At 48.1% G+C, this 25,715-nt stretch overlaps 1 protein-coding gene across 14 annotated transcripts in view; it reads right to left on the bottom strand.

Annotated features, from left to right (window-relative positions):
• Positions 1-25,715, bottom strand: part of AGAP1 (ArfGAP with GTPase domain, ankyrin repeat and PH domain 1) — a 568,640-nt gene that overhangs the window by 285,018 nt on the left and 257,907 nt on the right. For all 14 annotated transcript variants that reach the window (XM_067027214.1, XM_059055294.2, XM_067027207.1 and 11 more), the window contains 3 exons: positions 10,320-10,447; positions 8,271-8,426; positions 139-231 (listed from right to left, as the gene is read on the bottom strand). In XM_067027214.1, the coding sequence (XP_066883315.1) occupies positions 139-231; positions 8,271-8,426; positions 10,320-10,447 (377 nt within the window). The remainder of the gene's footprint in view (positions 1-138; positions 232-8,270; positions 8,427-10,319; positions 10,448-25,715) is intronic.

The following is a 25,715-nucleotide window of genomic DNA, read 5'->3' as shown; positions in this document are numbered from 1 at the left end:
AAGTGAGTGACTTCTACATTCATCAACAGAGCACATCAAGCAAACCTTGGCGCACGAGCCAGCATCACAGCGAGCAGAGACCCGGGGTGTGTCTCCAGCTACAGGGACAGGGACGGGGAAGCAGCGGAAGCAGCGTACCTGTTTGATTGGGATGGCTCGACCGCTCCCGATGCTGTCTGCCCGGCTCTCCAGGCCTTTTTTCTCTTTGTCTGGGTCACTCCCTTTCCGAGACTGCAAAGCAAAAATAAAGTTAGCATTTGGGGAAGGGCCGCGGTTCACAGATCGCGGAGGAGGTGAGCCTCCATCTGCACGGTTTCTGCAAAACACACGCCCAGAAGCCCTGCATGAGCTATGTGTGTACCCACGTGCGCACACACAACCCAGGAGCAGACTGCTGGAGCGTCCACCTCCACCGAGCCGTGACGCTACAGGGAGTTCTCTCAACTTTTCTTCCGACTTTTCCACTGCAAAATTATCTTTTAATTCTTTTGTAGAGTTCAAAATTCAATTACTAGAAACCAATGGACCATACAGGAAAGTAACGCCCAACGGGAAAACACATCCTAAAGCTGCAGTTAATCCAGCCGAGGAGGAGAGGATTCCTCGCTGCTTGTTTGGGAAACCTACGCCATAAATGTATATATTTAATTAACATCTGAAGGATTTAAAAAATTCTATTAACGTTTCAGCTGTGCAATTCAAAGGGACACCCTTAATTTGTATCCAGGTGCCATTAATGTTCCTTTTGATTGCTCCTGGATAGCCAGAAAAGAGCAAACCCGAAGTTAAAACTAGTTTAAGGTACCACAAAAAAGAACAAAGGGAAAAAAGTTGAAAAATACCTTTCGGGGCAGAACATCAGTACTCTGGGGGAAAATGAGTGGCTTTGTTTGCCAGGTTCCTGAACAGTTTCCCTGCCCAGGAGCCGGCAATCGGCGGGGAGGGCGGCGGTGGTCACCCCAGTTCGGAAGCCACAACTCCAGCACACGGAGACTTGGGGACACGGAAGGAGCACCACAGCTAAGTCTCCCTCTCTTGGTGGCATGAGCAAGTGTGAACACCATGATTTTCTGACAGATTTATTTTATTATGAGAGAAAGATCTGAGATTCGTCCTCCTTAATAACTGTGCTGACAAGTGACAACTCCACTCCATTACTTTTCAATGGGAACGTTACTCATGCAATATTGAAAATGGAGAAACATTTTCATGTGCTTTTCAAATCTGGGATGATATATGACATGCACAGACTTTGTGGCGTCCGGGGTGGCAGTGAGAAGCTAATGAAATCCAGTTTTAAAGGGTGTGAGATGGAGCCGCTGAATTTTTTTTTTTTTTTAATATTAAAGGGGGCGATGTCGTAGGGCATAAGGGAGAAAAGTGCCCGTGACGTAAACCCAGATCTGGGACTGCAAAGGGGCACACGGGCTCCTTAGAAGACAGGCTTCTTCGATGATGCTAAGAAGCCGACATTTATTTACTGAACATCTACTAAGTGCCAGGCCCCGTGTGCTTTTTTTCTTTAGGATGCTAGAAGCCTGGAATGAATTACCAGGAAACGAAACAAGCAACTGGTAGAAAGTGGCGGAAGAACATAAAACATGACGTTTAACCTTTGGGCTAGGAAAGAAATAGAGATTTATCAATTCCTTGTCATGAATTTTAGTTAAGAGTTGCGGGCTCACTTTTCTCTTTAATTAACTTTTTTTTTTTTTTTTTTTTTTTTTTTGCGGTACGCGGGCCTCTCACTGTTGTGGCCTCTCCCGTTGCGGAGCACAGGCTCCGGACACGCAGGCTCAGCGGCCATGGCTCACGGGCTTAGTTGCTCCGCGGCATGTGGGATCCTCCCGGACCAGGGCACGAACCCGTGTCTCCTGCATCGGCAGGCGGATTCTCAACCACTGCGCCACCAGGGAAGCCCTAATTAACTCTTTAATTAATAATCTGTGGTAAGAGCTACGTAACAGCCTTAAATTCTCTTTTCCCTACATCTCAGTTCATAAGAAAGCTGGAATTTGAGGTTACTATTTGTAAAATGAGATTCAGAGCTCATGGCGATGACTTCCTAAATTGTTTTAAAGCAACAGACACCATTAAATGGTACTTTCAGAATTCTATGAGTTCTAAATTTCTAAATCTGGAAATCCATCTTCATTATTCTCTATTAACCAGAATAATTAACAAAACAAACATTAAAAAAATTAACATCTTCCTCAAGGCAGCACATCTGTCCTCACAGCCACTCTGTCATCAGAGCAGAATTTCCAGATTCCACACGAGGCAGGATTATGAACTAAAGCTCCATGTTTGATCACACTCCCTGAGATGAAGGAGGTCGAAACTGAGATAAGACTTCACTGCCAAAATGCAACAGAAATTCCCTACGGCTCCAACACGTTGGTGGAGAGTCATAAAACTAAAATTTCAAGACAGGCCAGTGGTTATTTGTTAGGCAAAAGGGTTTGCTGTATCGCTGTCTTTCAGTGACTTTTGGTACGACGGTCTGTGATATACATCATAAAACTGAAATCCAACAACGAAACTAAAACAAACCCGTTGGACATAAGACACCGCAGCATGTACAAATTCCCAGTAAGGTCTCCTGATGTTTCTGCCAACTCTGAGACTGCATCACCCGCGTCCTTACGTTCCAGCTGAAATGGCTCCGTGAAATCATCAGATCCGCAGTCTCTCTGGGTACCGCTGCCTGGGTCAGCAGTGAGTGTGCAAGGCATCCAGCCTGACACACAAGCAGAAACCTAATGGGAGCTTATCACACCCATCACAGAAGGTCGGGGGGAGCCGGAAGACTGACCGTGTAGCCTCCGCAAGCAGCGAACACAGAGGAAAGAAAGGCTAGGGTAAGTCTCATGACCATCTCCTTCTTTAGAGGAGTGTTTAACTTTCCCCCAGGTGATAGAAGAAGCCGTGAAGGGGCACCCTATCGGCTGCCTGCTTACAAGGACAGGCAGCATCGCTGACAGGAGCCCTCACTATTAAACAGAAACCTGCTTTCCCCTTTTTCACTGATGAGTAAGTCGAAGGCTCTGCTGGAACACACATAATAGGGTCCACGCTCCCCTCCTCTACAGAAGACAAAATACCATTCAAACACGTCTACTTAGACTATCAATTTTGCTGCCTTATTTTTACAGGGCGTCTCTATGAGCTGGGCTATGCCTTTTTCACAAACTTAGGTTACTGGGTATGCTTGGCTCTGTTTCGGGGTGTCGGCATCATATGGTAAGCTTTAAAAAATACCATGTAAGTGACACCAGGATTATAAAGCTTGAAGACAGGCAAAGCGACGTACAATTGTGGACACATACTAGAATGAGTTTAAGACACGGATACAGATAATAGACACCAAATCCAAGTGAATGCCGATCCTGGACCAGGGGTCAGGGGGATGTATTCTGGAGGGGCACAGTTTAATTGTGATTGGGTTATTTCTAGAAGAAGTAACCGCTTCAGTGGCCAAAAAATGCTTGTGTTTGCTGAGTTGCACGGTGAGTACGTGCATATGTTTTTTAAAATTCCTATATGTTTGAAAATATTTCCTAACAAAACGTTTGAACCACCTGTAAATTAGGGCTACTACACTAATCCTAAGTGCCAATATTACAGAACCAGGAAGTGAATGGAGATAGCCTTTGAATATTTCTTTTCTCAAAACAATGATTTTTTTCTCAAAGAAATAAGCAAGATAGGATATAATTTAGCTTTTTTTTTTAATCGGTGAAGTACCGTTCCTACCGCCAATATAACACATAATTTGCTACTACAGGAGAGGCTTTTTAAAGTCTGTACTATTTTGTAAAAGGTGCGTGTGATTTATTTTTCCTTAAGATTTTTGCTTATTTCTGCACATCTGTATATGCCAACAGAAACATCTGGGACTGAAGAATGTGAGCCCAGAGTGGTACATTTACAGGTCATCAGATCCGAAGTTTATACAATTCATAAGCACGTTATTTGAAAAACGGTGTGTGTACTACTTAATTAACTCTGACCTCTTTACGAGGGTCTAATAAATAAGGGGGACAATGCTCCCTCCTCTGGGCATTACTGTCCCAGCCTGCGTGGATTTTTATTCACTAGGATTGTTTGGCATATGGCACTTCTGTCCTCCTAATACACGCTTTTCAATAAATACGCTTTTGCCAATTTAAGCCAGTAAAACTACCAATAATCGCCAGGGATGAAGAGTCTATGAAATTTTACATATTTAAGAACAGATGCAAACTGGTAACAAGGAGAATTTAGTTTCCTAAGTGGCTACAATTTCAAAATTAATTTGCTTCTTGTCATTCCTTGGATGACACTGACATCTAGTGGAGTTGACACTTCTAAGATCTTCAACCTACAACACCCACACCCGGCACCACCACCATCACCATCATCGTCTTGTTCAATGTCAAACCCAGTAATGACAAAGATACGGGATCTCAGCCATCTTCTCCTTAAATGCCATGATGCAAACCCGCCGTGAAGTCAGCTTCCTCCATGACCTGATTCCTGTTCCCGCTAATGACAGCCGAGCAGCCAGATTCGATTTCTAAAAGGGTGTATTGACTCTCAGACCATTTCCTAGCACTTAAAGGGATCAAGCACTGATCCCGCACAGGGTCCCAGGCAGGCCCCCGCATCACTAGCTGCGTTAATTATGACATAATAAATGAGGATTTTCAGCCACCACAAGGATGAGTTCTTATTGGCTCTGGCACTGCCCCACCCGGCCTGGACAGCTGCGCCCCTGGCCTCTGCCCGGGTGCCTGGACGCGGCGGCGGCGGCGCGTACGTGTGCACCGCTCCAGCAGAGGGGAGAGTGCCCCCTCGCCCCGGTCTCCGCTCTCCTCCGGGCAGGCAGAGCCCCCCGGTCTCTAATCTGCTTGCTCTGGAACGTGGGTTAGCTCCCATAGCGCTATAGCCCTGATAGAAAACAGAACCCAGCTGCGCAGACAGCAGAGGGGAAGGGAACGTTTATTACCCGCGTTACCGTTCCTTTGCTTCTTCCTGCCTTGAACTTGTCTCCTTTGTCAGTTACCCAGTGGGCCCGGGGCCGGGACACTATTTTCCGGCACATTCCAACCCCAGGGCTGCCCTTCTAAAGGGTGGGGATGGGCACGTGCCAGAGCAGCCCCATTTTTTTTTTTTTTTTTTTTTTTTTTTTGCGGTATTCGGGCCTCTCACTGCTGTGGCCTCTCCCGTTGCGGAGCACAGGCTCCAGATGCGCAGGCGCAGCGGCCATGGCTCACGGGCCCAGCCGCTCCGCGGCATGTGGGATCTTCCCGGACCGGGGCACGAACCCGTGTCTCCTGCATCGGCAGGCGGATTCTCAACCACTGCGCCACCAGGGAAGCCCGAGCAGCCCCATTTTGAAGAGACTTCCTGGTTCTCACCTCTCACCGTGAACACAAACCAAAGCCAGTGACTAGGAAAGGTGACCCTTAGAAGGTGTCGTGAGCCTGGGTGTTCTCTCTTCCCGCCACAGCCTAGAAGGAGCGGCAAAGATACAGAAGATACTCTGGTCCAGGGTCGAGAGCCCCCGCCCCTCCCCGCTACGCTGCTGTCCTGCTCACGACCCAGTCTCTCTGCATCTTCGGCAATGGGCTTCTCAGGTCCACTGAGCCGTGAGTCAGTGCACAGCCTGTTCTGGGAGGTGACACCTTCTCAACTGGAAGACCCCACCTGGGCGTACAGAAGTGTTACAGGTGTTGGATAAGCCAGAAATGCTGCTTCGGTGACTGCTGTTATTCTCCATATGTCTGAAGAAATGCCATAGTAAAGCATCTTATTCACGTACTGATTTACGCATATCAGATATTCATTCACCTGTATTTTGCAGACACCTAATTACCCCTCTCACAATCTATTACACAGCCCTACAACTACTTTCTTTTTCTTTTTTTTTTTTTTTTTTTTTTAAATTTATTTATTTTTGGCTGCATTGGGTCTTTGTTGCCACGCGCGGGCTTTCTCTAGTTACGGCGAGCGGGGGCTACTCTTCATTGAGGTGCGGGAGCTTCTCATTGCGGTGGCTTCTCTTGTTGCAGAGCACGGGCTCTAGGTGTGCGGGCCTCAGCCAGTTGTGGCACACGGGCTCTAGAGCGCAGGCTCAGTAGCTGTGGCGCACAGGCTTAGTTGCTCCGCGGCATGTGGGATCTTCCTGGACCGGGGCTCGAACCCGTGTCCCCTGCACTGGCAGGTGGGTTCTTAACCACTGAGCCACCAGGGAAGCCCTCTACAACTACTTTTGCTTATGCATTAAGAGAAATCATTCCATAACATTAGTGGCGGTGAGATAAAAATGAAAGCAAGGCCACAAAGACTCTTCCCCCTGCAGGGAATCTTCTTAGCAGCCTCACCTCAGCTACCGCTGTTTCCGGCTCAGAGACATTAAGTAAGCTGCCCAAGGTCAAACAGCAGCTGGCAGTGCAGGACAGGGTCTGAGCCCGTCTGTTCCTCAGTCTGGCTCTCCAATAGCAGCGTCTACCAGAGCTCACACGGCACAGGGCAAAGAGCAGAGGGGAGGGGAGAGTTGTGAGGAGGGGGTGTTTGCTCTTGGCAACGACCTTGGCACTGAAGACTTATCTGATGGGAAAACTGTTATGAACGTGGTAGGAAAGGGACGGGGGATCTATCGTACTTGGTAGCCTCGTTCACCCTCCAGAACGCCATCTTCAGGGAATTCCCTGGCAGTCCAGTGGTTAGGACTCCATGCTTTTCACGGCCGAGGGCCCGGGTTCAATCCCTGGTGGGGGAACCAAGATCCCACAAGCCTCGCAGTGCCGCCAAAGGAAAAAAAAAAAAAAAAAAAGAAAGAAAGAAAGAACGCCATCTCCAAGTAAGGGTGGTGGGTCAGAAAAGAGACTTGCGGCTACCCCTGCAGAATCTTCCTTCAGTTTAAGCCAGGAAATACTGAACTTCTTTGCATCTAAGTCAGCAATAATCAACCAAGAGGAGAAGTCAAATGGTTTACAACAGGGCACCCTGACACTGGCGGCTGGACACCTCTTTGCTGTGGGGCTGGCCTGTGCATCGCAGGATGTTTAGCAGCTCCATGGTTGCTACGCAGACGAGATGTCTGCAGGACCACACCCACTCCCACTCCTGAGCTGAGACAATTCAAACTTTCTCCAGAAATGGCCAAATTTCTGGGAGTGCAAAACCACCTGGTTGAGAACCCCTGCTTTGAAAGCATACACTTGTAATGCACAGACCTAGTCCCAAGAGGGAAAGTGCTCTTCTCAAATCAAATGACTCCAGTCACATGGCAGTAGCAGCCCTGCCTGGAGTTCTGTGGCCCAGAGTTCTGGGCTCCACTGCAAAGCGTTCCATGATTGATTGGTAATGTCTGCTGTGTGTAAGGGAAGGGCCAGGGCAGCAGCACTTTTGTGTCCTCTGCAGTTCAGGGGTTCTCTGCATCCCAAGTGCCCAGGGAACTTTTAAAAACTACACACGGGGCTTCCCTGGTGGCGCAGTGGTTGAGAATCCGCCTGCCGATGCAGGGGATACGGGTTCGTGCCCCGGTCCGGGAAGATCCCACATGCCGCGGAGCGGCTGGGCCCGTGAGCCATGGCCGCTGAGCCTGCGCGTCCGGAGCCTGTGCCCCGCAATGGGAAAGGCCACAACAGTGAGAGGCCCGCGTACCACAAAAAAAAAAAAAAAAACACTACACACGCCTGGGCCCCATGCACAGATTCTGAGTTCATAAACCTGAGCCCTGAGAGCTGATGTAGAGTTTTAAAATGTGCCGCAGATGGTTCTGAAGAAAAGTCCAAGTGGACTGGCTTCCGTCTGCGAGCTGCTAAAGACCCTGAGCTAAGTCCTCAGTGCTCCAGCCTGAGGAGAAGGGGGTCTGTGCATTGATACGGCTTTATACATCTCATCTGAAAGGCTTGATGCACACGTTTGGGGAATTCTGGCAGAGTCTTATCACCTCCCTGTATCTAATGTGACAACAAGTCTTTAAGCTAGAGACCAAGAAAGTCACAGGATAACAGAGACCTTTATACAAACCCCCCGCTCTTCATTTCTGACACATGTCAGGACTCCCTGCAACTGAGAAAGTCCCACTTTGCTCAACATCTGCATCTTGGCGCATCCTATAATTTTCTGAGAATTCCACAGAACTCAACATTCTTCTCGTTAGTTTGCTTTGGATGCTACACCTGTCCTTGAGCCACCTGGCGACCAGAGGACCGCTAGGTGAGCAGGAACCACGCTCCGATTCCCCACCCCCCCCCGCCCCCCGGCAGGACACTCACGGTGAAGAGGTTGGACCGGCGCTTGGACTGCTTGCGGACGGGCGTGGGCGTGTTGGCTGCGGGCGGTACGTCAATACGCAGCTCCTTTTGGCTGGTGCTCGGCGTGGACGGGACAGAGGAGGAATAGTCGCTCAGACTCCCGCCTCCGTTACTTGTCTGTAATGATTGAGAGCCAAGGTTGTGTTAGGACACGCTCCAGGAGCCTAACCCGCCACCTGCGTGGGGTCATAACCCACAAGCCGGCAAGTTGCACGGAGGCGCGGCCCGGCCGGTGGGGTCAGCATCAAGCAGGCACAGTTTCCTCCCAGGACAGACCGATCGGCCCAGCATCGTTTTGTCTAAGAAAAGCGACTTAAGACAGAGAAGTCTCTTTCGTTTGATCTTGTACACTACTGAGTGTAAAACAGATATAGCTAGTGGGAAGCAGCCGCATGGCACAGGGAGATCAGCTGGGTGCTTTGTGACCACCTAGAGGGGTGGGATAGGGAGGGTTGGAGGGAGACGCAAGAGGGAGGGGATAGGGGGATTTATGTATATGTATAACTGATTCACTTTGTTAAACAGCAGAAACTAACACACCATTGTAAAGCAATTATACTCCAGTAAAGATGTTAAAAAAACCGAGAGTTAAAATGTCATTACTTCCTATTTCCTCTGAAAAGGAAAGGGGATGGTTGAACTAAGTGGTTTCTACAGTCCCTTCACTGCTCCAGATTAGAAGGAGAAAGAGTGCGATTTTGCCCAGTAGAACCCAAACTCATGCTTTGAAAATGACCTCCTGAAGGGATAAATTGGGAGATTGGGACTGACATATACACGACACTATATATAAAAATAGATAACTAATAAGGACCTACTGTGTAGCACAGGGACCTCTTCTCAGTACTCGTCATGGCCTATATGGGACAAGAATCTAAAAAACAGTGGATATATGTATATGTAGTACTGATTGACTTTACTGGACACCTGAAACTAACACAACATTGTAAATCAACTCGACTCCAATAAAAATTCATTTTAAAAAAAAAAGAACAAGAAAATGACCTCTTGGAAATGTGAAAGCTTCTGGAAGATACTTCAAGATTCAGAGAGAATTACAGATGCCTAGAGTGGGATTTAACATCCTTGAGCGTGCCTTCACAGGACCCCACTGTAAACGCACTTCCTGACTCTTGAAGCTACCAAAAGCACGATACCAAACCTTCTTGCTACATCTCTCTCTTTTTTTTTTTTCGGTACGTGGGCCTCTCACGGCTGTGGCCTCTCCCAACGCGGAGCCCAGGCTCCGGACGCGCAGGCTCAGCGGTCATGGCTCACGGGCCCAGCCGCTCCGCGGCACGTGGGATCTTCCCGGACCGGGGCGCAAACCCGTGTCCCCTGCATCGGCAGGCGGACTCTCAACCACTGCGCCACCAGGGAAGCCCTCGCTACATCTCTTTGAAGAGTGCCAATATGACACCCGCCTGAGAAATGTTAACCGAAGACACGCGGGCAGGCAAAACTAAGCCAACAGCTCCTTACTGGGTTTTTGGTTAGGTTCTTCAAAGTGACAATTACATTGTTTGTTCCCAAGTAAACAGCAAAATGCTGCAATGCAAAGATACTAGTTTCCATAGGGCCTAAGGGAGACGGGAATTGGAACTGAGGGCTGCTACCGTATTGAAGCGTATTGTAGGATTAGCCACTGAGATTCACCCACAACTGCCCAACCTACAAGCAGACGAGGGTGAGGGCCCACGTGGGGTCATTTACGTCAACAGCAGAGACGGCAGTGCGCACCCCGCACCTCCGCTCCAGCCAGCATATGCCTCGTAGCGCAGGGAGCACGAAGACGGGGAATGTTAAAGAATGATTTTCCCGTAACAACCACTTGGCCACAGCAGTTTCTGAAGGAGATGTTCAGTCAAGTGCCAACGTGCTGTTATTTATAAAGTTGAAAAGAAAAAAAAAGAAAATCACCTTGGAGCTGGCTGACAACGCCAGTTAGCAGGTGTGTCCTCCTGGGTTCCGACCTGCTTTTCAGTCCGACCTCTCACGGGCCCAACGTACCTGGCTGATGTGCACGGCCGACACCTGCGCAGAGCAGACAGATGAGTGGCTCGGAGAGCTGGGCAGGGACTTGCAGGGCCCGATGGACAGCTGCTGCTTCTTCCTCGTGGCCACAATCTTCTGGGCAACTAGTGGACGGGAAGACAGAAGAAGTCTACGTGAGGCTGGTTTCCAAACAGAGGGAACGGGGCAGAGGCTGAGGGCTGTCTCCGTCATCCACCCGCGGTAACAGAATTCCTGAGTTTTGGTTGGGCACGGGACTACCAGGATAGACATGGCATTCCCTGGAGCTTCCTCCGGTCCATCCCCTGGCACCCCAGCTAAACGTGACCGCTCAAGGAAGCTCTGGCCAATGGGATGGCAGCAGGAGGGTCACATGGCAGCATCCGGGAAACATCCTTGAGAGAGCTGCCCCGGGCCCGTTTCTTCCTTATGTCTTTTTCCTTCTTGCTGTGTAAAAAGCACATATGTTGGCTGTAGCTCTGGAAGCGATCTTGCAGAAGGAAGCCACACCCGGTGGGACACAAGCCCCTTCTAGGGGCTACGCCTCTGGCTCGGCGGCCCTGTGCAAACCTCAGACGCTCTATATGTAAAACACGAAAGTACACACCTATCTTGTTTAGATTATTCTAATAATAGGACTTTTCCCCCAGTTGCTTGCAGCAAAAATAATCCTAAATAAGACAGGGTAATTTAAACCAAACTCGTTGGAAAATCAAAAATCTATTTTTTTGCACAGCCTAAAGAATTACTCTTAACTCTACAGGCTACCGCATAGAATTATAGTCAAGGACATGTAATTATGTCAAAAACTTTTTATTTTAAATATATGGCTATACACATTGGGAGTTTATCTTAATACAACTCTGAATTCAACCAGCCATAACTTCTCTTGGCAAATAGGCTGGCTGATAAAGCATATTGGATTTAACTGGGAAGGAAGTCAACGATTAGAAAACTCTTCCTACACCAATAGGTGTCACTACAGGAGAATAACTACAGCTTTTATTTGAACAGATGTGTGTCTTTGGGGAATAGCTGTAATTAAGTTCAATGATATTCAATCCTTATCTTTGTCCAGATAGGTTGCTGATTTTAAAAATACCCAGGCAAAAAAAAAAAAAAAAAATTACCCACGCAAAGGAACCACACCACTGTCCCCAGCAATAGCTTATGTTATAGAAGGAGCACACACAGTGTCCGCAAATCATTTCTTTTCCAAATGAACATAGTTTTAATAAGGAACTGGTTTGTCCACAGCTTATGGCTTTCATGTAAATGAATGACAGTATAAATATGATTAAGTGAAAATGCAATATATAAAAAATGGCTCACAGAGATGCAGAAGCAGCTTCATTAGTTACATCCTACCTCCGATAGGCCTCTGATCATCCTGAAAGGATGATATCAATTAATTTATCTTCCCATAGTGTATTGATCATAACCTTCATCAGCTAATCACGTTTAAATTACAGAGGAATATCGCAACACTCCGTCATTTCGAGACCATTGGCGTATCGATCTGGGGTCTTTGAAGACGCACGTTAGAATATTTTAAAAATCATTATGGGAACTCAAAACCAAAACCTAAGATCAGATTCCAACAGCCGCAAAACGTGTGTCTTATAGGTGAACTGAAATCCCCAAACCAAAAGTAGATTAACGTAAAATCATGATTGTTTGGGTGACCGCCAATTTACCTCTATTTTTTTCTTTTTTTTTTTTCTGAAGAAGAGCAAAAGGGGTTTTTTTGATGTGCAACTACACCTGGCCTCAGAGTCACGATTCAGTTGGATGATGGTACTGACTTTCACCTTAAATCTCATAGAAGAAACACAAATGTCAGAATTTAACAGGGCGGAGCTGTTGGGAGAACTTCATAGACATTTTCTATAAGTGCTTTCCACTCTAAGGGGAGATTTGAGAAACTTTCGAAGACAAGTCAAATATGTTATTAAAATCCCCATTTTATGGAACTCCAAATGCAAATGAATGTTCCCTCCTTCCCACGTGGAGGCCAGAAAAAGCAAGTTCACGGGCAGAGAGAACCTTTTCCCATTAAACCCTCTCACAGAACAGGGCTGTGCCAAGTGTGAACCACACGTTAGGTACTACAGTTCTTCTGTCCACTGAAGTATTGCTTGGCCACATTTATCACACACAAAAAATGAAGTCACACCTGCTAATAACTGGTAGCATTCTTTTAAACTTAACTAGAACCTTCAACCCTATTTGTTGTATGCCCCCATAATTTTTATGTCTACACACACATGGAAGAAAGGAAAAAATGAGTTACAAATATTTTGTTCTAAAATACATAGACTGCTTTAGGAGTTACAGGATCACCCGTAAAAATGGAAGACACTTAATAAAGAACAACGGAAGTATCTGACTTCAGAAGGAAAAGGAGACAAAGGGACTATTTTGTAAGGCTGGGCCACCTTCTCCTCCACAGGGAAAAGCCCCCGGCCCACGGCGGGCCACAGGGCTGGGCTGGGCTGTGTGAGTGGAAGGGCCCCCCGCCCCAGTAACAACTCAAGGGATACGGGATGCCAGGGGCAGGGAGGTACTGTCGTTCTCTTGTAACTATCATCATCAACTTTTCCTGATATTTGGAACATTTAAATGTCAGGAGACTTGGAACATGAATATTACTTACACCCCAGATTACACTGGCTGGGAAATTTTTATAATCACTGAGTCTTTGTGTGCGTTGGATCATTCCACAAATACATGCAATGCACTAATGACAAAACAGAAACACAATCACTTGAGATTACTTAAAAGAATCTGGACTCTTTAACATCGAGCTGTGCCGTTTTTCCTATTTTGGTGACTTGCTTTCCTATAAAGTTGCCCGAGGCACTAAGCCTAAGTCTGAAATGCTGTCGTTGGCAGATACGGAAAATGTCTGCTCTTTTACCAGACACCCCACCAATTTTATTAACCTGATATGGCAATACTAGTACTTGGTGTCGTTTAAAAAGTCACTTCCTAGGGATGTAATGTGCATGATAAATGCACAATAGTTAACACAGCTGTAGGTTATACATGGAAGCTGTTAGGGCCATATAAACCCTAGGAGTTCTCATCAAAGGTAAAAAACTTCTATTTCTTTAATTTGGTATCTATTTTACATAGATATTTTATTATATCTCAATAAAACTGGAAGGCAAAAAATGTTCAAATACCTTCAAGTATAAATGAATGAATGAATGAATAATGTGTATCACTCCCTCCACAATTTTGAAATTTTATTGGGGTAGCAGATGAAACGTACCCTTTAACGAGCCCCTTTAACCGTATCTATAATTACACTGTAGAAACTTCAAAACCAAGCAGGCAAATTGCTGGTGCCTGGGAGAAGCATGAGGGGCTCCTGGGGGCTGGCAGTGGCCCCTTCCCGACCTGGGTGATGGCTCTGAGATCATTCTTTTTTAGCCGCACCCTCAAGTATACTTTCCTAAACGTATTTCCATTCCGCAACTAGAAAGAAGTTTATTTACAAACTTAAGCAACAAGGAAAGCGAGTTATACATTTACTTTCCCCACGAATTTTGAATTCTCTCTTGGATAGATGATAAATGACACCTTTTAATTAGTGTGTAAAAATAAGACTCTCAGATAGCTCGCAAATAAGACCTCATTAAATCCTGGCCTAATACCCGATTTCTGCTTCTGCGTTGTTTCTCAAATCATTTGTACTCGAGGAGGAGGAGAAAGAACGAGTCTGGTCCCACCAAGGGAATCAGGCCCACCTCTCACCAGGTAACTAGGGGGCATCCTCCTCCCCTCCCTCTCCTCCCTCTCCTTTGCCCCTTCCTTACACCTGAACGAGGGGCCAGCGGTCTGCACTTCCCGCCTACTGAGTCATTTAATCCTCGCAATTTAGGAAAACAAGGCGGGGGGGGGGGGGCGGCAGCGGAACAGGGGTTCAGACACTACGTCGGCCCCTGTGACGGCGGCAAACACCGCCGCCTGGCAAGGAAGCACCGGCTCCCAGGACGGGGAATGTGTACCCTTTGGCCCCGTCCCCTCACAGACTCTCCCTTGCTCTGCTGACCACTGCAACCCGGCTTCTGCCTCCAACCCCTTGGCTGGACCTGCCATGGCCAAGGTCGCTGGTGACCCACTGGAGGCCAGGCCGCATCCTTCTTGGCCTCTGGGCGGCCCTAGGCACCGCTAATGGTTCCTCCTCCCATGACGCTGACTTTCTTGGGTTTCCTCCCCTGGCGGGAACCTCTCTCTCGGCCTCCTTCGCCGGTTCTTTGAACGCGGGTGCTTGTCGGCTTCCTTCTTTGGCCCTTTTCTCTCCATGCCTATGGCTTCTCCCAAGCCTCAGCTTTGTGCCCTTCCTGCTTCTAGAACCGTGTACCCAACAACCGACACCACGCCTGCCCTCGGTTGCACCTCAGTGTCCCCGTGGCCCACGCTGGGCCTCACCTCCAGCTCTGTACCACCCGAGCGACCCCGGCGCAGGGACAGAGGAGCCAGAACAGATCGATTCTGCCACCAGAATTTCTCTTCCGTTCACCCTCACTGCCAACGCCTTGACCCAAACCTCACCTGCCCGCAGCTGGTTTCTGAGGCAGCTTCCAAAGCTGTCCTCCCCTCACCGCCACCCAAGGGACACACTGCAGGGCGACCTCCGTAGAGGCGACTCTCGTGGGCCCTGTCCCTTTCCGCAGTTTGCCAAACGCTCCCGTCACCAGACAGACGTCAGAGCCGAAACTTCTCAGCAAAATGCGGCTCTTTCACGCTTGGGAGGGGTGGGTTCTCCCCGCCTGTTATTACTTGCCATGGATCCCGGCCCCCAGGACCCAGACACCCCTGGCCTCTTCCCAAGCCCTCCAGCGAAGGCCCGACCCACTGGCAAGTGACTTAGGTGACGGCTGGCTTGGGACAGGCTGTCCTTTCTCCATCCCTTCGGTCTGGGGCTCCCACGCTGCCTGGAACCATACGGCACGTCTGTCTGATTCTGGTTCCCACAGAAGGAAGCCCAGATAAGCTTCATTTCCCAGGACAGCTTTACCAACAAAAAGTACTCATCCTGGACTTCCCTGATGGCGCAGTGGTTGAGAGCCCGCCTGCCGATGCGGGGGACGCGGGTTCGTGCCCCGGTCCGGGAAGATCCCACGTGCTGCGGAGCGGCTGGGCCCGTGAGCCGTGGCCGCTGAGCCCGCACGTCCGGAGCCTGTGCTCCGCAAAGGGAGAGGCCGCGACGGCGAGAGGCCCGCATACCGCAAAAAAAAAAAAACGTAGTCATCCGATCTTCCAGGGTCTTATTCCTTAACTGGTTCCGAACCCCAGGGAGGACAAGGATCCCTGCCCAACCGGACACGGCCCCCCTGCAGACTCGCTGCCGGCCCCGGGCTCACTGCCCACTTCCGAGCCGGACAGAACCCACTGCAGATGCCACAACGTGCGTTCTCTGAATCCTGTTACACAAGTTGCCACCACGGCCCAGACATGCTTTCCCTTCTCTTCATGGCCAATTCCTTCTCAGAATCTGTATCTCGAGCATCACTTCTCCTAGGCAAGCCTTCCTCTCTAACCATCAGGTTCCTCTGTGGAGACCCTGCATCCCAAATACCAAAGGTGCTAACACAACCAGCTCCGTATTTCACCCAGGCCTTGACTGAGATCCACTGCACATTTAGGCACACACGCACACGTACATGCACAGTCAGGGCCACGCTGAAGAGCTGCAATTCTACTTTTCAGCCCTGAATCCCCAGTGCCTGGCGCATAGGCGTTGTGTGATAAGCGATTACGTAACAATCCCAAACCGGACACGTCATCATTCGCATCAGGTCCTGGCCTCCTGGTCTCTACTTACAGGGTGAGGCCCCAGGACGGGGGTGTCTTTGACACTCCTCTTGCGTGGTACCACCTGGCATCGGTAACGTCCACAATTAAGCACTTAAATTAAGCTTTTAAAAATTTCATTAACGATTATGACATTCTTGGTAAAGTCCAATGAGTGTTAGTAGTTTAACCAGCAAGATATCTCCTCTGGTTTAAATGATTTACTTGAATTAAGTCAATTAACGGAAATGTCTGAAGAGCCACCTATGGGCCCAGAGAAGGAAGGGGAGGCAGGGGAAGAGGCATGTGACCTGGTCTCTAGCCTCATGCAGCCCCCAAGCCAGGAGCAAGGCCCTCTGCATCCCACATCAATAGCTCCAAGGTTTCACCAGAGACAGGACCGCTGAGAACTGCTCAAGTGCTCCGCTGGGTGGCCCCTGTTGCCCCCTCCTTTCTTCACTCCTTATTTACTCGGCTCCTACGACCCAACCTTCTCCCTGTGCAGGTCCTGAAGGAGCAGAGGCTTCTCCAATCAGGCAACAAACTGGCTGCCCTTTCACGTCCCTCTGGCCCCAGTTCACTGAGGCAGAGGAGACTTAACTCATCAACCAGCTTTGTAAGGATCTGCTTTTGAACGTTCCCCATCACGACGCCCCATACAACATCAGCTTCCGCTACGCGAGCCCTGCTGTATGAGCAGCACGGCCCCTTCTGGAACGAGCAGAGCCGAGCGCCACGTCCTGGGGCTGCGCTGGGGAGCGGGTGACTCTGGGGCCTGGGGAGCAGTGGGGTCCGCGGCTCAGGGTGGCGCCGTGGCAGCGCGTGCACTTGACTGATGACCTAGAGTCCCAGTCAGATGCCCAACAGAAACCTGGTGTGAATCAAGCCAAATCCGAGGAAGAGGATGATCCTTCAGCTACTAGGAAAAGCTGAACGGGGCCCACTGGGGCCAACACGGTGTGGCAGCTCTGCGTAAACAATGTTAGATAGGAATTTAAGTATGAATGATAGTAATATTTTAAATGTTTATAATAGACACACTTAATGAAAATCAACGAGCATGAGACTCTAATTTTGCTCCACAAAAATATTTTAAAAGCACAATCTGAGGTTGGAGGTTCATGCCATTGTTCTAGTTCTATTTTTGGTGCCACCACCCAAATGTAACATTAACTGCCTTTGCACTGAAAGGCTCTTCCATTGGAACCTTGGAGGGCTTACCAGGCAGATCCCCATAAAAAATGAAAACCACCAGGGATTGTAAATTTTCCAGTAACAAATAAAAGGTCCCCTAATGTCTCAACTCAGTTTTAAATTACAGTTGAGTGATTAAACTATCTTGTTAATTAAGTAGAAATTAATTACCAAATTATCGATGTAGTTCTGAATTTGTGACTTAGGAATGCAAAATAGTTCGAAGTGGAATATTTCTCAAAGTTAATGAACGTGAAAGGGGGTGTAGTCTGTGTTGCTGGTAATCCTATACCCATCTCCTAGATTTGTTTTCATATGACGTTTTGGGAGTAGAGGAAGCTATGCCAGAAATAAAAAACCATTAAAATGAAAAAGAGAGAGGGAGGAGGGGAGTGGGGAGAGGGGTCTTCTCGAAGGCCTCTTGGGTTGTGTGATGCTTAGTGACAATCAGTGACCCACAGGGTCCCACAGCCCTGCCTGGCCCACACACCTGTGGAGATCCTGCCCACCTGAGCCGCCAACTGGAAGATACAGTCAGCTCACGTTCCGAGACGACGGGCCAATTCCACGGAGCTCCACGAGACTCTGGAGACGCTAGACAGGATGCCTCATTTACCTTCGTAGGGTCAACATGTACTTGACATTCAACCAGCACTCACCAACTGGGTCCGTGAATGGACAGATGGAATCGACAATGGGGACGGGGTGAGGACACGAGGAGAAGCAGGGGCGGAGAAGCAGCTGGAAACACATGTTTAAGGATCCCGTATGCAAAGTGTGGATCGTATCCTTAAGGCAACAGGGAGCCGTCAAAGCTACTCACGGGCCAGTGACAAGATCCAGGCGTTGGAAGGACACCTGGTCTGTGTGGTTTGCAAGATGCAGGTGATCCCTGCCTGGACAGTGGAGAAAGCAAGCATGGGGGGTGGAGGGGTGGGCGCAGGGTGGGGGCGATTTGGGGGACCGTGACCGAGCGGCCGTGGGCTATACGCAGGACCCCGGCTCTCTGATATTCTGTTTTGAGACTCTCATGTCTCAGACTGCTGTTACTCTACCCTTACACATGATTAATATTTTCAAGGGGTATAGAATTCTAGGCTGATTACACGTCATTTGATGATTCAAAGCTACCAAAAGGAGTTATTCTAAGGTTATATGAGCTCACCGATGTAGTGTTAGCTAAACCCCCAGAGTTTAAAAACTTTCAAAGCAGATTTGGACATCTAACTTACTCGAAGTTACAGTTCCTAAATCTGAGTGTGCCGATCTTCCTTAGAAAGACAGGCTGCTCCCGTTCTTTAACGTGTGTTAGATCTTCCCGTCGGCACGGCAACCCGCAAGGAGAAGCTCATTATCTTTGTTCTAGCAAAGCTTTCTTCTTTTTTGCCACTACCTTTAAAATCACCCAACTGCTCTCTCTGAAGCTGGCTTGTCCCCTTCCAAACCATCCTTCCCGTGTGGACACGTTTCTCATTCTAAAAACAGGCCTGGCCTGACCGCTTCCACGTTTCATCAAGACAAACTATAAACCATCAGAAGAGTTTCCTAATTATAACAAATATTATTAAGGAAGGAAACATACCCTGGAACTGAACGGTCATAAGATGAACTTAGGGGTGCATGAAAAGGAAACACTCTCCCATGCGTTTGTTTTTTGGTTCCTTGTCGGTGAAAACCTAATGAGAAGCTCTGCCAAAAACCCCTGTGCCCTTACCTTGTGTACCCGAGCACAAAATATGACCTTTCTATTATATTTTTTAAAAAACCCTCTAGGCCAAGACAGGCCATGGTTAAAAAGCCAAATTCTCTTTAACTTCTTCTAGCGAAGCTTTCAAGTTTTCTGTGAAGTAATGAAATCCGAACTCTTAACCTGAGATTCCGTTCTTGTCTGTATTTTTATCTCATTGTATTAAAACAAATTTATCTTCATTTATGTCGCAATTACCTATGACGGTTGTTAATTTGCTGGAAATGAAGCTATTGTTTAATTGCTCCTATTAATCGGGGGATTTAAATGCCGACTGTAATGAACAGTTACCTTCAGGATGGAGCAAAGTCACGGCTGCCGACATTAATGTCACAATTTCAGAACGAGGGGACATTTCTCCAGGCAGCTGGATTTCCCTTTTCCTCCCAGAGAAAGTGCAAGAGTTTTTAAACATAAAATGTTTGAAAACTCAAGCTGAAATAAACAAACATGGTCTAGTCGACGTGTTTTATACGTGTACCTAATTCTGATGTAAAGTTATCCTTTGTGGCAGGGGAACATCAAATCATCCTGCCAGAAACCCACATCCCTTTTTCACGCGTTTCCTCACGGCACAATTTTCTCTTAAAACCAAGTCCCAAAGTGGAGCTGCCAACGGGAGGCTCTGGGTCCCAGCGGCCCCAGATGTTGGGCTGGCGGGCGGCAGGCACCAGGACACTGACCACCCGCTGGGGTTCTAGGCTCCAAAGGACACAGGGTTCCTGCGTCCACACGCAGAGGACTTTGAACATTCACTGCTCTCGAGAAAAGTAAGTTTCAACATATCCCAACGCCACGTTGTCAAATGTCCTTCAGCTGGTTTTGCCCGCGGCCGGTGTGGACGCGGCACTTCTAGGGCCGGACTCTGCTTCAGTCCGCATCTCTCCGCTAGAAGGAAGGAAGGCATTCCAATCAGCACCGCATGCGGTCCCCTCAGGGATGGCATCGCGGGCTCCAGCGGCCCTGTGCACCGTCAGGACGCCCAGCAGACCTCCTGATGCTGTATCTGCAGACACTGAGGGATACTCCAGTCCCCTCTGTCCGCCCCCCCCCCCCTCGTGCTGCCTGGCCTCCCTCAGCACCGCCCACATTGCTGGGCCTTCTCCAGCCCGCTGAGCCCACCGGCACTCTCATCTAAGACCTTCACCACATCATCTCTCCATCACTGTGCAGACTCCAGGTTCTCCTCTCCGAATGTAGAGGAAAAACCACGATACTACCCAGCATCTGGCACAAATCCGATGCCTGCTGGACGCCTGGAGAGTCAGGGCCCCACTCAGGGATGGGCTCACGCTCCGGACAGGTCCGAGGCACCCAGCGCACACTCCTGCCAGTGCTGCTTGGATCCAGGGGGCCCTCCAGGGTCCCCAAACGGAAATGAGCACCACAGGCCTGAGCGGTGACCCTCAGGAGGGCTAATGGGGGGGGTCGGAGACATCTGGGCTCCGCCCCTCCTTCCCCTGCCTCCCGCTGGGCACAGGTGAGACCAGGATGACACCTGCCGGGCGTGCACGAGCCAGAGGCTGCAGCATCGATGCCAGTGACCCAGGCTGGTTCCAGGACACTCTCGGTCCTGCCACGAGTCTGCCCTCGTAAGTGTAATACGTGGAGTCGGCTCTTCCCTTCCATGGGTCAGGGGCGGCGTCTGTCCTCTGCCCTCTGGCATCCCTCACTCACGATCCATCCCTTCATCACACCTTGGAGCAGCTAGTATGTGCCAGGCAACCTGTCAGACGCGGGAGACGGTGGGGTCCGCACCGGCCTGCCGGCCACACCTCTGAGGAACCAGGGACCAGGAGGCCTTGCACGCTTGCGGAGAGAGCGCCCTTACTAATGTCTCAAGAAGCAGCACTCGGCAGTCTTAGCGGAGAACCTGCAAACCTCTCACTCCGTGCCAGTGTTTCAGGCTCAGCACCCGCCTCCTTCCTCAACGAGTGTGTCAGGTACAGGACAGGCTGTGGGCCTTTAACAGCGCCCTGAAGAGAGGTGTGTATGTGTGACATCAAAGTGGGGATAATTTTCAAGAGGGAAATATTGATGAATTGTGAATATACTACATAGACGCTGAGGAATCATTAAAAGCAAGAAAAATTGGGGGAAAGGGGGATCGGGGAGGGATAAATTAGGGGTTTGGGATTCATAGATACACACTCCTCTATAATAGATAACCAACAAGGACCTACTATATACACAGCACAGGGAACTCTACTTGATATTTTGTAATAACATATAAGGACAGAGCCTGAAGAAGGATAGATATGCATAACTGAATTGCTGTGCTGCACGCCTGAAACCAACACAATATTGTAAATCAACTATATTTCAGTTTTTTTTTTTTTAATGTTAAGAAAGCAGGGAGGGCTTCCCTGGTGGCGCAGTGGTTGAGAATCCGCCTGCCGATGCAGGAGACACGGGTTCGTGCCCTGGTCCGGGAAGATCCCACGTGCCGCGGAGCAACTAAGCCCGTGAGCCATGGCCGCTGCGCCTGCGCGTCCGGAGCCTGTGCTCCGCAACGGGAGAGGCCACAGCAGTGAGAGGCCCGCATACCGCAAAAAAAAAAAAAAAAAAAAGAAAGCAGGGAAAATTTGGAAGCATGGCCAGGAGCACAAAGCGCATCAAAGCGTCCCCTGCCTGAGGAGCCGCCAACGACCAGCCCTGGGGGAGGCCGGGGGCCCCGACGCAACAGAGAACCGTGCTGTTTGTGTGTGGCCGCAGAAGCAGCAGCAAAGGGTGCATGGGTGCCCGCTGGCTCAGTCCTGAGCCAGGAGAAGATGAGGAGTCGGAGAACGTACGAGCCGGGAGCAGTGAGGGGGCTGCTGCTGGCCGTGGGCTCTGAGCATCGCCAGAGGGAGATTCCAGGAGGCGGGAGCCGGTACCTCTGACAGGTGCGGAGACCTGGACAGGGGCTGGGACGCCACTGGTCACCCTGACCCTCGAGCTGCACCCGGATGTGCTGCATGAGATTACAAGGCCGAGTGCCACCTACTCAACGCTCACGGAGCATTCATGACTATGACTCCGCTTAATGAATAGTCAACTAACACAAGCCAGCAGGGTTTAAAAGCAGGAGACGGAGCTTAGGTTAATCTCCAATGTAGCAAGATGTGCCAAAAGCATAAATTAAAGATCTTTCAAAGAGCAAAGCTTTCCGGACTGGGGCACTGTGATATTCTCACCAAGACCCAGGTGAACACGGAGCTGCACCTAGACTCAGACTAGAAAACATTCCAAATGCTACAAGTAAACCCAGTGCAAATCTGTTCGAGAGGCCAAGAGATGATTAACTTTCTCTCTCCCTTATTCTCAAGTTGGATGCAAATCAGTGTCTTTCAAGACAAGGCAAGTGAAGATCCCAATAAATTGGCAATACAATTTAGATGGCAGACAAGGATCTAAAAGATAAATGGCTTAAACAAAGAGGGGGAAAAATGAACCTGTCACTTCTTCTCAACTCATCAAGCTGTCTCGTGGAGAAAGTTGATGATTCCGGAGCAGAGATGTTTCTGACACCCACTGAAGGTGACGGCGCACCCTGGATGCTTTCACATGAAGCTCCTCACCATGTTTTCTGCATCAGGAAGGCTACAGGACTCACCTTTTAGATCCCCTATTTTTTTTTTTTTTCCCCTGCGGTACGCGGGCCTCTCACTGCTGTGGCCCCTCCCGTTGCGGAGCACAGGCTCCGGACGCGCAGGCCCAGCAGCCACGGCTCACGGGCCCAGCCGCTCCACGGCATGTGGGATCTTCCCGGACCCGGGCACGAACCCGTGTCCCCTGCATCGGCAGGCGGACTCTCAACCACTGCGCCACCAGGGAAGCCCCCCCCTAATTTTTTTAAAAGGCCAAATTACTGGTCACAAAATAGACTAACACAGTTATGAGTCGAGTGAAAGAAACACCCAGGATAAATGCAAATAAAAGTAGTGACACCAGAAGAACACAACCCATGACAAAGACAGAAGTGACACAGGAAAAAGGTGACTGAGATAAGGATTTTAAAACATGATAAAAGAGAAGATACCAGAAGAAATGATAAAATCACAAAAATGATTATTCAAGCTAAAGAAATTGCATGAAAATTTAAGGTGAGGAGATGAAGATAAATGAGGAACAGGAGACCAAAGGGGACCAAAATGAGAAAATATATGAGACAGAAAGGTCGTAAGTAGATTTTTAAATCGGGAACCTTGAGACAAATACAGTTAAGTACAATCATTGGTTTTCTCCTTAATAAATTAATATAGTTTGGTTAATATTGCCTTAACCAAATTTGGAAGGTCTACTTTGCTTCCTATGGTAAGAGACACATGCTCACAGAAAATAAAGGGAGTTTTAGAAACTTCTTTAATCTCCCCATTTGTCACAAACACATTCTCCTACAGATATCTTTTAACTTTCAAGAAAAATGGACTTATCTATCACAACTGAAGCTGTTTTCCTATTTCCGGGAATAATTATCCTCACAACAATCTCCATTAAAAAAGACATTTTCTTCTTAAAGTGGGGGAGAAGATGTCTTGGTTGGAACCTGAGAAAATTATTCCTCTCTCCCCGGCTCTGTTAATAACAAGCAAGCCACCGCGCTCCTTGCGTGAAATGCCTTGGAAGAAGTGACACTGACACACAGCTTGAATTATACGATGTATTGTGATGCAATTAGGAAGAAGGATGAGACGACAAAACGGATTTCCGCTTGGTCTTCGACAGGGCTGTGTGCACCGAGTCACTGTGAGGCTCTGCCCGCCAACCATCAATTATTATCGTTTACCCAGCACCACCCAGAACCCTACCCTCTCCAATGCACACAATTCCTGTGGGTAAGTCTGGCCTTTTGTGATACTTCAGCAGTATTAGGCATTTAAGTTATATGAAATCGAGGGCCCAAGTAAAGAAATGATATATGATTCCATAGAATTAATATAGCACCCTAAATAGATTAATTAATAAGGCCCTAGTGTACAGCACAGGGAACTCTACTCAATACTCTGTAACGGCCTTTATGGGAAAAGAATCTAAAAAAGAGTGGAGATGTGTGTATGTAGAACTGATTCACTTTGCTGTACACCTGAAACTAACACAACGTTGTAAATCAACTAGACTCCAATAAAATTTTTTTTTTTAAATTTAAGAAATTAAAAAAACAGCATCCTAGATCATTCTTTTCCATAGATCATGGTTACTGAAGAGTTAAGTACACAGTGTAGAGAAAGTTTTTCCAAGTTTTTTTTCTTCAACAAAAAATTAAGTGTATCCATTGTCACTGTAATTACTCACAGCACCACAGGTAATTAAAAGGGCTCTCAATCTAATTTTATTTACATTTAGAAGACCCGAGGTCATCGCCATCAAGACTTCACTTTTGTGACTAATCATGTTTAAGTATTAATTAGAGTTCGGCAGAGGATATTGATTGAGTTCTGACTTTGTAATCTGCTGTGATTCAGAAACTGAGGAAGCCAAACTATCCGCACCCGTTACTGCCAGTTTCTACGAATTATTGAAATTCTTGCAAGAATCATGCAGGCATTTTAATTCTGGAAAAAGCCTCATTTCAAACAATAAATAAATAAATAAATAAATAAAGAGCTCACAGTAATACTGCACCCTCTCCCTGTGAGAAAGCACTTCACATTAAATTCAGTGCATCTGGACCCATCTTACCGCAAAATACCGACAACAGTATTTGAAATGGAATAACAATTGTTTCTCTTTCCCCCTACATTTTATAATGCAAGCTTATAACCGCGGACAAAAAAATGGAAAGAAATGTAGCATGCACGCCCATGTCCATACCACCTAGATTCCATAATTGCAGATGTTGTTCTACTTGGCTTATTACGTACCCACCATCCATCCATCTTACTTTTTGATGCATTTCAAATATGGGGCAGACATCAGTGCTCTTCACCTCTACACTCTTCAGCATGTGCATAATTAACTGTCATGCATTAACCGTTTAAGGTTCCTTTTTTTGAGATTGAAGGTACACACTGTGAAATGCAAACATCTTAGTTGTACCATTCCAGGAACTGACAAATGTCACGTAACTCAAATCGCTGTGAAGCTTCAGAAGGTTTGTGCCCCTTCCCCAAACGCACTCCCACCAGCCCCTCTCACTCTCAAAACCACTCTTCTGATATTTTTAACCGCAGGATTAGTTTTGCCTGTTGGAGACCTTCATATAAATGAAATCATTCATTTATGACGAATGCCGCTGTTCACTCGGCATCGTGTTTTGTGGGTACGTCCACAATAACAAGTTTTCAAACTAACGTCATCACTGCCACACTGAACGCCAGAATGCTCATTACAAGGTCTTCATCTCTTCCCGGTGAAACACAACAGGTCCCTACGAGGAGATGGCGATCTCCTACCGTAAAGAAAGTGACGCCTAATTACCATGAACTTCTCTGGTCCTGCCAAGAGTGAAAAAGGAACAAACTGTCCACATTTTTTGAACCTATTTCTAAATTTATCTGACCTGGGGTATATGTGTCAGCTGTAGATAAGAGGTCATAATGACTCTTTAGACCATAAGTTCAAAACCCTTTCTACACATGGGCGTCTTCCTTTAATCCACCCTAAGAAAATACCCCTCATTAACAAAAACTGAGGAATGTTATCCTTGGTGACATCACGGTTCAAAG

Source organism: Kogia breviceps, chromosome 2, assembly GCF_026419965.1.
Source record: "Kogia breviceps isolate mKogBre1 chromosome 2, mKogBre1 haplotype 1, whole genome shotgun sequence".
Classification (NCBI taxonomy): Eukaryota; Metazoa; Chordata; class Mammalia; order Artiodactyla; family Physeteridae; genus Kogia; species Kogia breviceps.
Note: the sequence above shows the minus strand (reverse complement) of the source record. Positions and strands in the feature narration are given on the sequence as shown.